The sequence below is a fragment of the Sander lucioperca genome, chromosome 7 (assembly GCF_008315115.2).
Source record: "Sander lucioperca isolate FBNREF2018 chromosome 7, SLUC_FBN_1.2, whole genome shotgun sequence".
Taxonomy (NCBI): domain Eukaryota; kingdom Metazoa; phylum Chordata; class Actinopteri; order Perciformes; family Percidae; genus Sander; species Sander lucioperca.
In genome coordinates, this window is record NC_050179.1 from 42,444,202 (window position 1) to 42,459,997 (window position 15,796).

Consider the following 15,796-nt stretch of genomic DNA (forward strand, 5'->3'; position numbering starts at 1 on the left):
TTATTATTGCCACATATAATAAACTAGCTGTTTTACAACATCTGTGCTTTTTGGATTTAAGAATAACTAGTGCAGTGCCCGTTGAAAATGTGCCTGTTTGGAACGGGCCGATTGCTTGGCCTGTGGCATTGCTGCTTGTAGAATTAATCAAAACCAAATTGTACCCCAAAAATACTTACAGAAGGACTCCAAACCACTTAATATGCAACTCCACTGTATACCCTACTACTAACTTACTGATTTACCTGACAGAGAACGCTGCAGATTCAGAATGTAATCACAAAATATCACATGAAAATGTGGAGTAATGTGGCCGGGTTGGCTCAGTGGGTAGAGTAGGCGCACATATAATTAGAGGTTTATGCCTCGACGCAGTGGTCCATGGTTCGAATCTGACCTGTGACGATTTTCCACCAGAACTGGACCGTGTGTGTGTCTGAGAGCGTGTTGTGTCATAAACAAATTTTTTGGATTTGATTCGCGGGGGTATTTTGGTGACGGTAATGTTATTAGTTAGCAGTATACTTAATTAACCCGGGTTGAGTCTGATGAAAAGTGCTGTGTCTGCCCGGTTCAGCTCTGAGATTTTCTCGCATTGCACAGCGCTGTGAAGGAATAATCTGAAGCGCCTTTTTTTCACCAACCTTATTCCACACAACAGTCGCGATGAGGTGTATTTCACATTTTAGCTGCCAAAGCTCCACTGGTTTCTTCGACCCTCTCTGTCTCTGGTCCTGTGCTTTGCTCAGTCAGTGTCCAGTGCGAGAGGGGGACTGGCCAGCGGCTAGGGCAAAAGCCAGTGTGTGCTTCTTTTACCGATATATATTTAACGATTTCTTTTGCATTTCTAATCCAAACAATGTCAAACCTGGCACTACACTTACCCGTGCCCGTAGTAAGACACCTGTCAAGTTTGAAATCCATCGGACTAACGGTTCGAGAGATATGCGCATAACACACATACAGACAGACAGACAGACAGACAGACAGACGTTCCTGCAATTTATAGATAGATGGGAGTTTGAGTCACTTAAAGGGTAATTTAGTTTTTTTTCAACCTGGACCCTATTTTCCAACGCATTGGTGTGTAAGTGACTAATGTGAACAAACATAATCGAAATTGGTCCAGTATTGAACGAGAACGCTGTTACTGGCCACCGCGAACCAAGCTGCAATGTAATCATACAGGGCAAATGTGTATCATCAATTTTGTCCACTAATAATGCTGTTTTGCCACTCCAGAAACCGCTTCGAAATAGCTATCACTAAACCCACCAGACTCCATTTAAATAAACAACACTTTTAGCGTGTACATATCCAGCATATCTATCCATGTAAATCGATAAATTATGTGTTTATTTTATCCAAACCAGAGTTGTGATTGTTAGAACAATGGAAAGACGAACCAAGACGGCTTTTGATTTGTTTTAATTTGTTTCTGTTGACTTTGAAGTGTGTTGAGTATATTTGTGTTAAGTGTGTATTAAGTCTATTTTATGATGATAAAATAACTGTTTATTTAAATAGAGTATGTTCGGGTTCGCAATAAACAAAAAGCATGTTACCTTTTAACAAAAAAGGTCGACCTCTGTAGGGATCCCTTCTATAATGTTGTCAGACAGTTAGAACAATAATCTGAGCATGTCAGTGTTAAAAAAACACTTTTTGTGGATGGAAATTGAAGGTGCGCAATTGCCCAATAACTTACATTGTAGTTTGTTTCGCCCCTGCTGAGTCCGCCTTCAGTGATCTTGTATAATACTGGACCAATTTCAAAGATTGTTGTTCCCATCAGACACTTAACACACAAAATATAGGAAAATAGTTTCCAGGTTGAAAAAAAAACAAAGTTAACCTTTAAAGTGAATCATACCATGGTCTGGGTGAATACTTGATTCTGAATGGCTGCAGGGTGTCCATAAAAAAGTGTTATAGGACATCTACCAAAGGAGTTCCGGTGAAACAGACTGTTTAACGTTCTAAATTGATTCGCTACATTTAAAAAAATCAACACTGTCTTGTGCCTGGGTGCCTCTTCCTCTAAACACCACAGGATGGCGCTAACACACAAGCTGCAAGAAGTAAGTTACACTGCTCCTCTACTTTGATGCACAGCCAATAAGGTTATCTCTCATCCTGTTCACTGTTCAGGTCGCTACTTCAGGCTGCGGCCGACAGTACACATGGCGGATAATTTGTTTGTGAAAATCGTTATATTGTTTTGGGGACAATGATATGGCTAGATAGCTTGCTTGTCTTGTTGTTAAACATACTGTCAAATTATATTTACATACTTTATTCTTTATTTCAGACCCAGGGGGATCCATATCACAATAAGAAACACACACAGTAAAACATAACTAACATTACTGATTGTCAACTGTACACAATGTTATTGACTTTGATTCTTGCGAGCATTGGGTTACCTTTCTTGCTCATAGCTGTCTGAGCTGAATAGTTCTACAAGCTGAGGGGATTATATAAATATCTCCCGTTGCTAAGGGTGGCAAGTCATATCTAAGGCAAGTGACCATGGTACTGTATAAGCGGGTTAATGCCCTTCGAGGTGTCCATTATCAGGTATTAATGATTCACGCCTCGCTGTCGTCCATTAATACCTGACAATAGACACCTTGTCAGGCATTAACCCTTTCATAACTCATGAGGGAGGATCAATACTTTTAAGGAAAATATAATCCCTCCAAATATTTTGTCGTGAAATGATGTAATGTTGCATACTTGTAAGGTGATTCGACTGTGACAGAAGACTCTGGATCCAGCAGAAAGTGCTTCTGGGATACCTTTCCTGTGGAAGTGTCTATGGTAACCACAGGGAAGCCCATCTGGATCACCCAGCGGTTCATGATTTCACATACTGGACAAGGAAGTGAAACATTATTGGCTTTCACCGCCTGTTGATAGAGGTGACAAGAAGCATTTATTTAAACAAAAACATCTAAAAAGTAAAACATTTTAAACACTGCAACGTGTCTAGTTTAGGCTTATTTCTATTACATAAGAAACTCAGAGATTTGGGGTTTGAGTCCCACCAGACTTTCACATGCACCAGTCTGATTTAATGGAAGGGTTTGAATGTTAAAGAAGAATAAGTTACACTTTTAGCAGCGTTGGACGGGCCCTCGCTCCTCCGTGTGCGTCAGGGTTACTGGCGGACGCCACTCCACGTGACCCTGCATTTGTGCGGCCTGTGTGTGGCCTTGGAAATGGTGTATTGCAAATTTACAAAGTAGAGGGGGCGGGCAAACGGTCACCAATGAAAAGGGAACTCTCTACAGAGTTCAATGATACCTCACACAAGAGTATACCTTGAACGGGTCACCAGTTATAAAAAGGGGAGTGGCTAAAGCATAGGGGGCAGTTCAAACCATCACCAATCAAAAAATACTCTATGCTGAGTTCAATGATACCTCACACAAGACTTGATGGGCTTGATGCGAACCAAAAAGGCTATTCATTTGTCGGAAAAATAATTCCTTCAGTTTCAATAGGGCCTTCGCCGCTGTCGGCGCTTGGGCCCTAATAAGATTACAAGTTGAATGAATCCCCTCAATCTTTGTGTTTTTTTGTGACAATTTTGCGTGGTTCAAAGAGGATCTGTGTGCAACGGACAGCGCACTGGACTTCAAGTTAATCTCAAAAGAAGTGATTCAAAGGTTGTGGGTTTGAGTCCCACCAGAGTCGACCTTTAGATATTGCAATTAATGACAAAAGGCAGCAGTGAACATTCAATCTGTAGGATTCCTGTAGAATGAATGACTTAATGCTGATATAATTAACTTACTTCGAGTTAAACTCAGAGATTTGGGTTTTGAGGCCCACCAGACTTTCACATGCAGCATTGTGATTTAATGGAAGGGTTTGAATATTTAAGAAGAAGAAAAACTGCCGTTTATGGTTTCAGTAATATGTAAATGAAACATTCTGGTGCAGAAATTCAAAGATTGTTAGTTTAAATTCCACTGAAGATAAATGTTTAGAGCTGATAAAAGACAACAGTGGACATTTAAGCTATAAGATTATAGGTTGAAGGACAACCCTCAAGGTTTGTGGGGTTTTTTTGTGACTATTTTTTCTGGCTCAAAGAGGCTCTGCGGGCAATGGACAGCACATTGGACTTTTTGTTAATCTCTAAAGAAGTAATTCAAAGGTTGTGGGTTCGAGTCCCACCAGAGTCGACCTTTAGATATTGCAATTAATGACAATTAGTTTACAGTCCCACCACAGTTGAGTCTCACATGCAGCAGTGTGATTTAATAGAAGGGTTTGAGTGTCTTAGAAGAAGAAAAGTGCTGTTTATAGTTTCAGTTATATGTAAATGAAACATTCTGTTGCAGAAATTTAAAGATTGTCGGTTAATTTCCATTAAAGTTATGTTTTTAGAGCTGATAAAAGACAGCAGTAACATTTAAACTATATGATTACAGGTTGAATGTATCCCCTCAAGCTTTGTTATCATTTTGTGACTTTTTCTGGCTCAAAGAGGCTCTGTGATGCAATGGACAGTGCATTGGACTTCTAGTTAATTTCAAAGGAAGTGATTCAAAGGTTGTGGGTTCAAGTCCCACCAGAGTTGTCCTTTAGATATTGCAATTAATGACAAAAGGCAGCAGTGAACCTTTAACTTGTTGGATTAATGACTTCATGCTAAAATAATGAACATATATTGAGTTAAACTCAGAAATTTGGAGTTCGAGTCCCACCGGGGTTTCACATGCAGCAGTGTGATTTAATGGAAGGGTTTGAATGTTTAAAAAGTAAAGTGCCATTTACGGTTTCATCCATCCATCCATCCAACCTCGTCCGCTTATCTGGTGTCAGGTCACGGGGGGAGCAGCTCCAGCAGGGGACCCCAAACTCCCCTTTCCCGAGTCACATTAACTAGCTCCGACTGGGGGATCCCGAGGCGTTCCCAGGCCAGGTTGGAGATATAATCCCTCCACCTAGTCCTGGGTCTTCCCCGAGGCCTCCTCCCATCTGGATGTGCCTGGAACACCTCCCTAGGGAGGCGCCCAGGGGGCATCCTTACCAGATGCCCGAACCACCTCAACTGGCTCTTTTCGACACAAAGTAGCAGCGGCTCTACTCCAAGCTCCTCATGGATGACTGTGTTTCTCACCCTATCTCTAAGGGAGATGCCAGCCACCCTCCTGAGGAAAGCCATTTTGGCCGCTTGGGTCTCGTTCTTTTGGTCATGACCCAGCTTTCATGACCATAGGTGAGGGTAGGAACGAAAACTGACCGGTAGATCAAGAGCTTTGCCTTCTGGCTCAGCTCTATTTTCGTCACAACGTTGCGATAAATTGAATCTAATACCGCACCCACTGCGCCGATTCTCCGACCAATCTCCTGCTCCATTGTCCCCTCACTCGCGAACAAGACCCCAAGGTATTTAAACTCCTTCACTTGGGGTAAGGACTCATTCCCTACCTGGAGAAGGCACTCCATCGGTTTCCTGCTGAGAACCATGGCCTCAGATTTAGAGGTGCTGATCCTCATCCCAGCCGCTTCACACTCGACTGCGAACCGATCCAGTGAGTGCTGAAGGTCACAGGCCGATGATGCCATCAGGACCACATCATCTGCAAAAAGCAGCGATGAGATCCCCAGCCCACTGAACTGCAACCCCTCCCCACCTCAACTACGCCTCGATATCCTGTCCATAAATACTACAAACAGGATTGGTGACAAAGCGCAGCCCTGGCAGAGGCCAACCCTCACCTGAAACGAGTCTGACTTACTGCCGAGAACCCGGACACAGCTCTCGCTTTGGTCATACAGAGATTGGATGGCCCTGAGAAGGGACCGCCTCACCCCATCCCACAGTATCTCCCGGGTGACCCGGTCATACGCCTTCTCCAGATCCACAAAACACATGTAGACTGGGTGGGCATACTCCCAGGCCCCCTCCAGGATCCTTGCGAGAGTGAAGATCTGATCCGTTGTTCCACGATGAGGACGGAATCCACATTGTTCCTCTTCAACCCGAGGTTCGACCATCGGCCTAACCCTCCTTTCCAGCACCTTGGAGTAGACTTTACGAAGGAGGCTGAGAAGTGTGATACCCCTGTAATTGGCACACACCCTCTGGTCCCCCTTTTTGAACAGGGGAACCACCACCCCAGTTTGCTACTCCTTAGGCACCATCCCAGACTTCCACGCAATGTTGAAGAGACGTGTCAACCAAGACAGCCCCTCCACACCCAGATCTTTCAGCATTTCTGGACGGATCTCATCAATCCCTGGGGCTTTGCCACTGTGGAGTTGTTTAACTACCTTAGCGACTTCCACCAGGGAAATTGACGACAATCCCCCGTCATCCTCCAGCTCTGCCTCTACCATAGAGGGCGTATTAGCTGGATTTAGGAGTTCCTCAAAGTGCTCCTTCCACCGCCCTATTACCTCCTCAGTTGAGGTCAACAGCGTCCCATCCTTACTGTACACAGCTTGGATGGTTCCCCGCTTCCACCTCCTGAGGTGGCAAACGGTTTTCCAGAAGCACCTTGGTGCTGTGGTATCTGACTATTTACCATTGTGATCTAAGTTTTTGGTATAAGGAGGATGCATGAACTTTACCCTACATTCACTGAGAACATCTGGAAATTGTTAACATGAATAGAGGTCCCCCCAAGACAGAAGAGACCTTTTTTGGAGTTGTGCCAGATAACAGGCATTGATTGGTCAGTTATCTGGTCCAATGGTATACTTAATATCCCACAGTGCCAACCGAAAGTCCTTCTCCATGTCTTCTCCGAACTTTTCCCACACCCGCTGCTTTGCCTCTTTCACGGCAGAGGCTGCAGCCCTTCGGGCCCTTCGGTACCTTGCAATTGCCTCCTAGAGTCCTCTGGGATAACATATCCCGGAAAGACTCCACGGTGTTCATGCCCCTTGAGGCACCTTAGACCCTAAGACCACAGCTCTCCACCGCAGCTTCAGCAATGGAAATTTTGAACATTGTCCACTCAGGTTAAATGCCCCCAGCCTCCACAGGGATGCACGAAAAGCTCCGCCTGAGGTGTGAGTTGAAAGTCTGTCGGACAGGGGCCTCCTCCAGACGTTCCCAATTTACCCGCACTACCCGTTTGGGCTTACCAGGTCTGTCCAGAGTCTTCCCCCACCGCCTGACCCAACTCATCACCAGATGGTGATTGGTTGACAGCTCCGCCCCTCTCTTCACCCGAGTGTCCAAAACATACGGCCTCAGATCAGATGAAATGATTATAAAATCGATCATTGACCTTCGGCCTTGGGTGCTCTGGTACCAAGTACACTTATGAGCATCCCTATGTTCGAACATGGTGTTTGTTATAGACAATCCATGACTAGCACAGAAGTCCAACAACAGACAACCACTCTGGTTTAGATCAGGGAGGCCGTACCTCCCAATCACGCCTCTCCATGTATTTCCATCATTGCCCACGTGCGCATTGAAGCCCCCAGCAGAACTATGGAGTCCCCCACTGGAGCCCCATACAGGACTCCATTCAAGGTCTCCAAGAAGGCCCTCTCGTCCACCGGGGTAAACTCCAACGTAGCGGTGCTACGAGAAAGAAAAGAGTCCAACCCCTATCCAGGAGTATGTTTCCAGTAATATGTAAATGAAAAATTCTAGTGCAGAAATTCAAAGATTGTTAGTTTAAATTCCACTGAAGTTAAATGTTTATAGCTGATAAAAGACAACAGTGAATATTTAACCTATAAGATTACAGGTTGAATGAATCCCCTAAACCTTTGTTATCTTTTTGTGACTATTTTTTCTGGCTCGAAGAGGCTCTGTGGCGCAATGGACAGCGCATTGGCTTTTAGTTAATCTTGAAAGAAGTGATTCAAAGGTTGTGGGTTTGAGTCCCACAAGAGTCATCCTTCAAATATTGCAATTAATGACAAAAGGCAGCAGTGAACCTTTAAGTTCAGTTCAGACCAAAGATTTGTTACGAGACGAAACCACTTTAAAAAGTTGCAGGGAAAAGTGGCAGCAGTCTGAACTGTCCCAACTCAGCTCGACTTAAGCCGGCTGATGGTGGCACCTGCGACCTAGCTTGTCATGTCGCCACTGGCTGGTTTTAGAACGAAAGGCATGCAACCTGTTTCAACAGCCAATAGCGTCAACTGGTCAAGTCAGTTACAACTAACTGTTTTATATCTATGATTTACAGACTGTCAACTGTTCGAAATGGCAGAGTTTTGGATGGAGGCTCAAGAAGCACCTAGAGAGTGACTGAAAAGATGTAGCAACGTTAGAACAAAGCAGTGAATCAGAGAAATAAATCCTTATAGCCGTTTCATTACTACTAGGAATGCAACTGTAGCATGTATCTCACTATCACTATCCTCATTCATATTTTAAGATGCTACAAATTATATCCAGCTACAAAAAAGCCTGGAAAGTTGGAAGTTAGAACAGAAGTACAGAGAGTTGTTGCTATAGAGAAAATACACGGTCTCGTCTAGTTGCATTGGTGTAAACTGGCAGGTTGTGGAGTGTTGCAGATTGCAAGTTTCAACTCCTCTCATCACAGATCTTTGGACTGAACTGGGCCTTAAGCTCCCCTCTTTTATTAATATTTGGGGTGCTGTGTATTTATTTTATTTGCATTACATTTGCAGCATCAGGTGAAACAGTGGAGAGAGACTAACTTTTTTGAAAGAGGAAAAAAAATAACTTTCACCTTCTTGAAGCAACAAAGTAAAATAATAAATACACAACACCCCAATATTAATATACATCGCCCCATATAAGCTGTCATTCATAGAATGACATATTCTGTGATCTATGTTGGCGCTACAGCCACTGGAACATCCGCCGGTTATAGCACATATCAGCCGAAGGAAACTGTTAATATTTGAAAAGAATTTTTGAAGGCTTTAAAGTCCAATAAACATAAAAAGTCCATATGCTGGGGTGGCCTCTAGCTCACCCATTAACAGCATTTGCCCCATGTTGGCTGAGTCCTGCAGCAGCGCAGGGTTCAAATCCAACTTTCTGCCTTTTGTGTGTCATCCCCTATCTCTCTCCTCCTTTCATAACTATCCACTTTCAAATAAAGGGAAAAGTCCCAAAAAAATAATCTTTAAAAAAAAAAAGTCCATATGCTAAATATTAGTCCTAAAGATTTAACAGTCCATATGTTATTATACAAACAAATACAAAATGGGATTTGGATATTTACTGGTAAGTGTTTAGAAAAACATGCTAGATCAGTAACCAATAAACCTGGTGTCATGTTTGAAGAATTAGATAATTAATGACCGAATTACACTCATGTGGATGATATTTCCAATACTCTTCCTCAGGTGAGTTCTATGTACATGCCCTGAGGTGTTTTGAACAGGTTTGTACGCAAATACAATTTTATACCAAAATCAGCACAAAAATAGCACTGTCATCAGCATAAGCATAAACACAACCTGTTACCCCTCCTGGCAGAAATTACCACACAGATGCAGGTGCAAAAATTCCATAAAAACTGCATTTGCCCTGGCGCAGGCTTTGCGCCGGCAGGAATATAGTAGCACCACATGTTGCAATTGCAGCTAAATATAAAAATTATATTATATATTAAAAAAAAAATTAAATTAAATATGATGGTAAGATCTTCCCTCTTACCATTTGTAGATGGTGCCACAAGTCATCTCCTACTGTGTTACTGTAGGCAAAGTGTTTGAGGTAACTCTGAAGACAAAATAAATCCATAATCAATTTCCTCATCCTGTCATAATTACTTTTTTCCTGTGGCTAAATAATGGGGGATACAGTCATTCATCTCAACACCAAAATGTACATACAGTATTATGTTATTATGCCAACAAAAATACAGACAAACATACATTAAGTCCCTGGACAAAGACTTGTTCTGAGAGGAAATCGGACAGCATCCTCAACACTGCTGCACCCTGAGGAGCCACAGAAACATAAACAGAGGCAAGGGATCAATCTATCAATCAATCAATCAATCAATCAGTTTACGTATAGCAGAATATATACAATACAATGTACAGTAGTTGTACAATGCTAGTAACCCAATGATTACTTTCCCAGTTGCTGTAATTTCAGGTTTTCAAAGTTCATTTTCTGGTCTCTGTTGCACCCTGTGACAGGCAATGTAGACATGTTAATGTTGTAATGTATTATGTAAGAACATTTTGTTCATGTCTGTGTACCTTGCTGTAAGATATGGCATCAAACTGCTCACTGATCTGGCCTGGTAGGATAATACTGTCTTCTTTAGAAGACAGAGGATGCGAGGAGGTCAAGGCATCGACTGCAAACACCCTGTGGACGTCATCAAGTATTATCAAGTCTTTCTGGAGCAAAAAGATAGACAGAAAATGTATTAAGATTTCAAATGATGAGCAAAGGTGGTGACAGAAATGTATGTAGTGTATGTGTGAGATGTATTGTTAAGAGGGCATCAAGTGTCAAGCCCAAGTGCAGAGAACATTGTGTTCTCACCAAGTTCCATGCAGGCTCAGCGTGGTCTGCTCCCAGGTAAGATACATATGAAGCAAAGCCCTCGTTCAGCCAGACCTCATTCCACCAGCGCAGAGTCACCAGGTTACCAAACCACTGCACCAGAGAGGACATCATTCCGTTTGTGGATTCATTAATGAGTACAGTAAAACAATCAATAGATGCAATTCAAAATAAAATTAAAAGAAATACTTTTTACCATGTGTGCTAGTTCATGAGCAATGATGGTGGCAGTGGTCTCCTTATTTCTGTTGGAGGAGGTCACAGGGTCATAGAGAAGGTTGGTTTCTCTGTATGTCACCAAACCCCAGTTCTCCATTGCACCAAAATAGAAGTCTGGCAGAGCGATTTGATCTGTAGAGAGAAGGTTAAAGGAACTGAACTTAAAGTCACACCTGTGAGCAAGTTCAGGCAGTCAACTCGAGCTGCACTGCTGACATGCTTCACTCTCCGTATCATTTACCAAACACACCCCCTCAATTTGGCGGTCTAGTTAAGCTGCACAATTTCCACATCTCTGTCTTGTGAATGCTGCTGGTGCCCTGCACCTGAATTGCTGGCTCCTTTCAGCCTCACCACCACCCCAGCATCCACCTGCAGGCTCCGGTCAGGGGGGAAGCTACTTTATTATCACTCCCCAATATCTCATGTAAACCCAATTTGCGGGGAATGAAATTACAAAAAAACATTTCCTCACTTCCCTCTAGCTACGCAGGGAGAGCAGAGCAGTATTCCAACAACCCTGCCGTTCTGGGATAGCAGCAGGAATCACAGTGAAGCATATCTCAAAATCAAGGTGTTTTGTAATATGAGTAAACAAAACCCATAAAAGCTGGAGTGACATTCCAGCAAAGTTTTAATTCACAATAAAATATGGAACATATTGCCTATTTCATGAGATTTACCTGTCTCTTGAAGAGGGTGAGATATGTTGCAGTAAAGACTTTTTGTTAAAAGTGTAAATGGATGAGATTTCAGGGAGAGTTGTTATATTTGATAGTAGACGTAGGAAAATCTATAATTTTTTTTAACAATTGCAGTTACAACATCAGATAACCATTAACCAAGATTATAAAAGCAGGCTCACCTGACTTGTTCAGAGGGTAGGAGATGTTATAGTACAACTGGAAAAAGTCCAGTATGGGTCCAGTCACATTGAGGGCATAGTTTGCCTGTCCCTGCTCAATGGCTGTCCTGCGAGCCCAGATACGGATCTGTACACACAAAGTTATTAAAAGACTCATAATAAAAATAGTCATTGCTTGTAACTGCTGCTACCCTAATCATGACATACATTTTTGTCTCACAATATGAAGCTTCAGCGGAAGTTCAATAAGTACGACTTTCCCTCTCATTTTTCTTTTTAATGGGAATTCTGGCTAATTTTACAAATTCAATCTACTCTGTCCCCCTACTTACCTTTAGGTAAGCACAATTAAAGCACCCCCAGTTTAGGAGCCACTGCATAAGTGATGAAAATGATATATCAGTAATGTCATAGCTACCAGAGTTTCTCCTTGTGTAGCACTGAGGTGTGAGTAGTCAGAGACGACAATGGCCAGCAGATAGGTGGACATTTTCTTGGTGGGCTCAAACTTGGTCTTTGTCACAGCTACTCCATCAATAGTGGTGTTAACAATATCTGAAAAGACACATACACACAGTAAAACAGACTCTATACAACTATATATGTATTTAAATAGCATTGGGATGTACATTAAAGTAACACATTTCCATTTTTGAAAAATAAAATGTTTTGGAGAATGCTGTATCATCTGAATAAACAGAACTTGAATCTGCAAATGAAGTTTATACTGTCTGACGTTTGGTCAGACGCATCTTCAAAAGGTAGAGCTCACACATTTTTTTCTTCCTTGAAGACAAGTGGTGAAGCAACTGGGGTCCACCCTATGCAACACTGATTGAAAAATTGCAGCAGTTTTTGAGAACAGACTGTGCAACCTGCAGTGAAAATGGGCCACAGATAACATTCCTCAACACCCTCTTACTGTTGAATCGGACTGTTTGAAAGCCCCTTTAGTGGCAGATGAAAGCAGTGCCACAGTTGGAGAGCTTTCTGAGGATGACAGACTTAAATGTGTTTTTAATGGAGGAACTGTGGCGTTTTGGATAATTGTGCCAACGGTTATCCCAACGTCTAACTGCCCTCAAACTACTGTCAATGTTTGGATCAACTGTCTTTGAATCAATTTTTTCTACGCTGAAACAAGTGAAGTCAAAGCATCGATCTGTTTTTTCAGACCCTTGTGAAGGAGTTGCTTAAAGTCACATATGAGTACAAGCCAGACCTGAAAAAGAAAAACAAAGAATGCCAGGTGTCCCACTGAGTCAAGTAAAAAGAGGTAAGAACAAATTCAGACCTATGAGAACTGTCATACTGCTATATGGTATTTAATTAGGCCTATAAGTCATGTATATGTGTTGTGCAGCGTATGTTTTTGTTTTTGTTTGGCCACCCCTGACAAAAAAACGCTGCCATAATGCTCTTCCGTGTCTACCCTTCACAATAAAGGTCTATCATCATTTTGCTTAGAGGAAACTCAATTAAAAGGCATTTTTGCTGACGGTAGATCGTATAGACAATATATCATATTACAGTAACTGAAAGAATTGCACTATGATATGTTTAGGTGACTTAACAAATGTACTTGTTGTATTTCACTAGAAACTTAGTGGTTGAAACATTGGTCTTGTAGTGAAAGATGTTTACGAGCCAAATGAAAAGAGAATCAGTTGCTTTGAATGCAAGATTTAATGATTTACAAGTATGATCAGTTGGGGGTCTTGTACTTAGAGTTTTGAAACACTGCATCATACTAGTGATAATAGTACCATAGTGACTAAAAAAAAACTGTACTGCTGTGAGCTGTAAATACACCACTTCTTCCCTCTCACTCAGACTCTACAAGGTAGGGCAGATAAGATTAGGTAGTAATGCAAGACCCAGTTGATATTATACTTTAGTGGTGCAAATTCCCCAAAAATGTGTATAAAAAAACAACTAAACAACACTATGTAAACCTTGGCCTTCGGGGGCCCCTGGACATCTAGGGTCCAAGAGGTACTGTAGTTGCCTGCCTGAAATGAGCATGACTCATAGACTCTGTAGACCAAGTTACTTGCTGCATATCTATCATATAAGTGTTGTTTTATGAAAATACAGCTCTGTTTTGATACATGTAGACTGTACTGACCTCCTTCCATGCCATTGGACAGGGCTACAGTTCCAGGCGGGTGGATAAGAGTTATATAGAAAACAGCTTTCATTGCTGGTTCATCAAAACAGGGAAAGGTCTTTCTTGCATGAGTTGGATGCATCTGAGAAGTGGCAACAATCCTGAGAATGAACAAAAGATTCTGAACACAATGCCTATTTCTGTAACACAATGTAGAGATTTGAAATTAGCTCGCCAAAACACATCTAAATATAGATATCGCGGGACACAGAATAGAGAACTTACTTTCGGATTCCATCTTCTTCATATTCACTCCTGTAAAAGCCAGCCAAGTCATCGGCTAGTTCTCCAGTGAAATTAGTGTACAGCTGATATTTGTGTTTCTGAGTTAATTTACTATTCAGCTGGATAACCAGATACTGGGTCTCAGGCTGCAGCCAGGTAGACTTAATACTGGGAGCAGACCCACCGCCTGGGGAAAAAATAGAATTGATGGGGGGGAAGGGACATGGGAATATTATGACAAAAAATTTAAATTATTATTAATAATAACAAAGAAAATGTCATTTTTATTTTACTTTGTATTAATGAGTCTTGCACATATTCATTACTAGCAGCAACATGTTGTAAGCTGTATTCATCACAGATTCACCATCAATTGCTGTGAACTTGCAGCTTGCTTCGTGCATGAATGCAGTTTTAGATGTGGGACATAAAATCTAGTTTGAAAATTAAAGAGCATATTTTAAAAAAAAATTAAAATTGGTCAAATATGGAGACAATACGCCTAAATGAGGTGATCTGTTTTCTACTTTATCCATCCATCCATCCATCCATCCATCCATTTTCTACTCCAAGCTCCCTCCGGATCAATCAGAATTTATTTATATATCACTTTTCATACATAAAAATGTGTATTTTCCTGGCCCCATTCACCCACCTACCCCCTAAATTGACAGAAATTATGTCATTCAAAATAGGAACAAGCCAAACCAAAGTGAACCAAACTGGGGAAACGCCATCATATGTGAGGAAACACCAGAGGCAAGACACTTAAAACCAAAAGATACTTAAATAAATGAAAAAAAGCTCTGAACAATTGTTGTTAAATTGTTAAAACATAAAATACATATACATAGATAACTACAATAAAAACAACTATTACAATTCATTATAAAACTAACTAAAACAAGCTACATATAAAATAGACCACAAGTAGATAAAACTTGTTTACTGTAATAAAAGGCATGGCTAAAAAGGTAGGTTTTAAGTTTGCCCTTAAAAATATCAACACTCTCGCCAACCCTCAGTTCCTCAGGCAGGCTATTCCATAGACGTAGAGCATAGTAATAAAAGGATGCCTCACCATGAGTTATCATACAGACTTTTGGGACTATTAAAAGACCACTGCCAGAAGACCTGAGGGCTCAAGAGGGTTCGGTAAAAGCAAATTTTGATAAATAACTAGAGCTAAGACCGTGAAGAGCTTTATAAACCAATAAAAGGACCTTAAAATCAATTCTGAAGCACACGGGTAGCCACTAGCCAGGATGTCCTTGATTTATCTCAAAGGGGGTGTGTATGTGTGTGTGTGTGTGTGTGTGTGTGTGTGTTTGCGTGTGTGTTTGCGTGTGTGTGTGTGTGTGTGTGTGTGTCTGTTTGCATGTGTGTGTGTGTGTGTGTGTGTGTGTGTGTGTGTGTGTGTGTGTGTGTGTGTATGTGTGTGTGTGTGTGTGTGTGTGTGTGTGTGTGTGTGTGTGTGTGTTTGTGTGTGTTTGCGTGTACTGTACCTGAAGCGATGAGCCTGGCAATGTGCATGTTGTCCAGCTTGGTGTAATTGAGTTTGTTGGAGTGGATTAGGATCAGATTTGTTTCTTTCACACACTCAAACTCCATAGTGCATTGGCCTGGTGAATGCATGAAAATAGCAGACATTAAAAGGGGAATTATTTAATTATGCAAAACACACTTTTTCATGGCTTTTTAACATAAATGTGTCCCTGGTGTGTCTAGAGACCCCCAAAGTGTGAGAAAAGACCATCCTTTCTCTTTTCTTCCTGCTCTATCTATCAGAAAATGTGTGTAATGACGAGCTAGTCAGATTTAA

At 41.6% G+C, this 15,796-nt stretch overlaps 1 protein-coding gene across 2 annotated transcripts in view; it reads right to left on the reverse strand.

The window, feature by feature from the left end:
* The window catches only part of LOC116048659 (aminopeptidase N), a 38,221-nt gene that overhangs the window by 12,614 nt on the left and 9,811 nt on the right, over positions 1 to 15,796 (reverse strand). The window contains exons 3-13 of one of the 2 annotated variants that reach the window (XM_031297841.2): positions 15,480 to 15,596; positions 13,975 to 14,161; positions 13,708 to 13,850; positions 11,998 to 12,134; positions 11,580 to 11,706; positions 10,692 to 10,846; positions 10,475 to 10,588; positions 10,183 to 10,326; positions 9,850 to 9,915; positions 9,629 to 9,694; positions 2,740 to 2,912 (exon numbers count right to left, since the gene is read on the reverse strand). In XM_031297841.2, coding sequence (XP_031153701.1) covers positions 2,740 to 2,912; positions 9,629 to 9,694; positions 9,850 to 9,915; positions 10,183 to 10,326; positions 10,475 to 10,588; positions 10,692 to 10,846; positions 11,580 to 11,706; positions 11,998 to 12,134; positions 13,708 to 13,850; positions 13,975 to 14,161; positions 15,480 to 15,596 — 1,429 coding nt within the window. The remainder of the gene's footprint in view (positions 1 to 2,739; positions 2,913 to 9,628; positions 9,695 to 9,849; positions 9,916 to 10,182; positions 10,327 to 10,474; positions 10,589 to 10,691; positions 10,847 to 11,579; positions 11,707 to 11,997; positions 12,135 to 13,707; positions 13,851 to 13,974; positions 14,162 to 15,479; positions 15,597 to 15,796) is intronic. The other variant, XM_031297842.2, reaches the window with a different exon arrangement.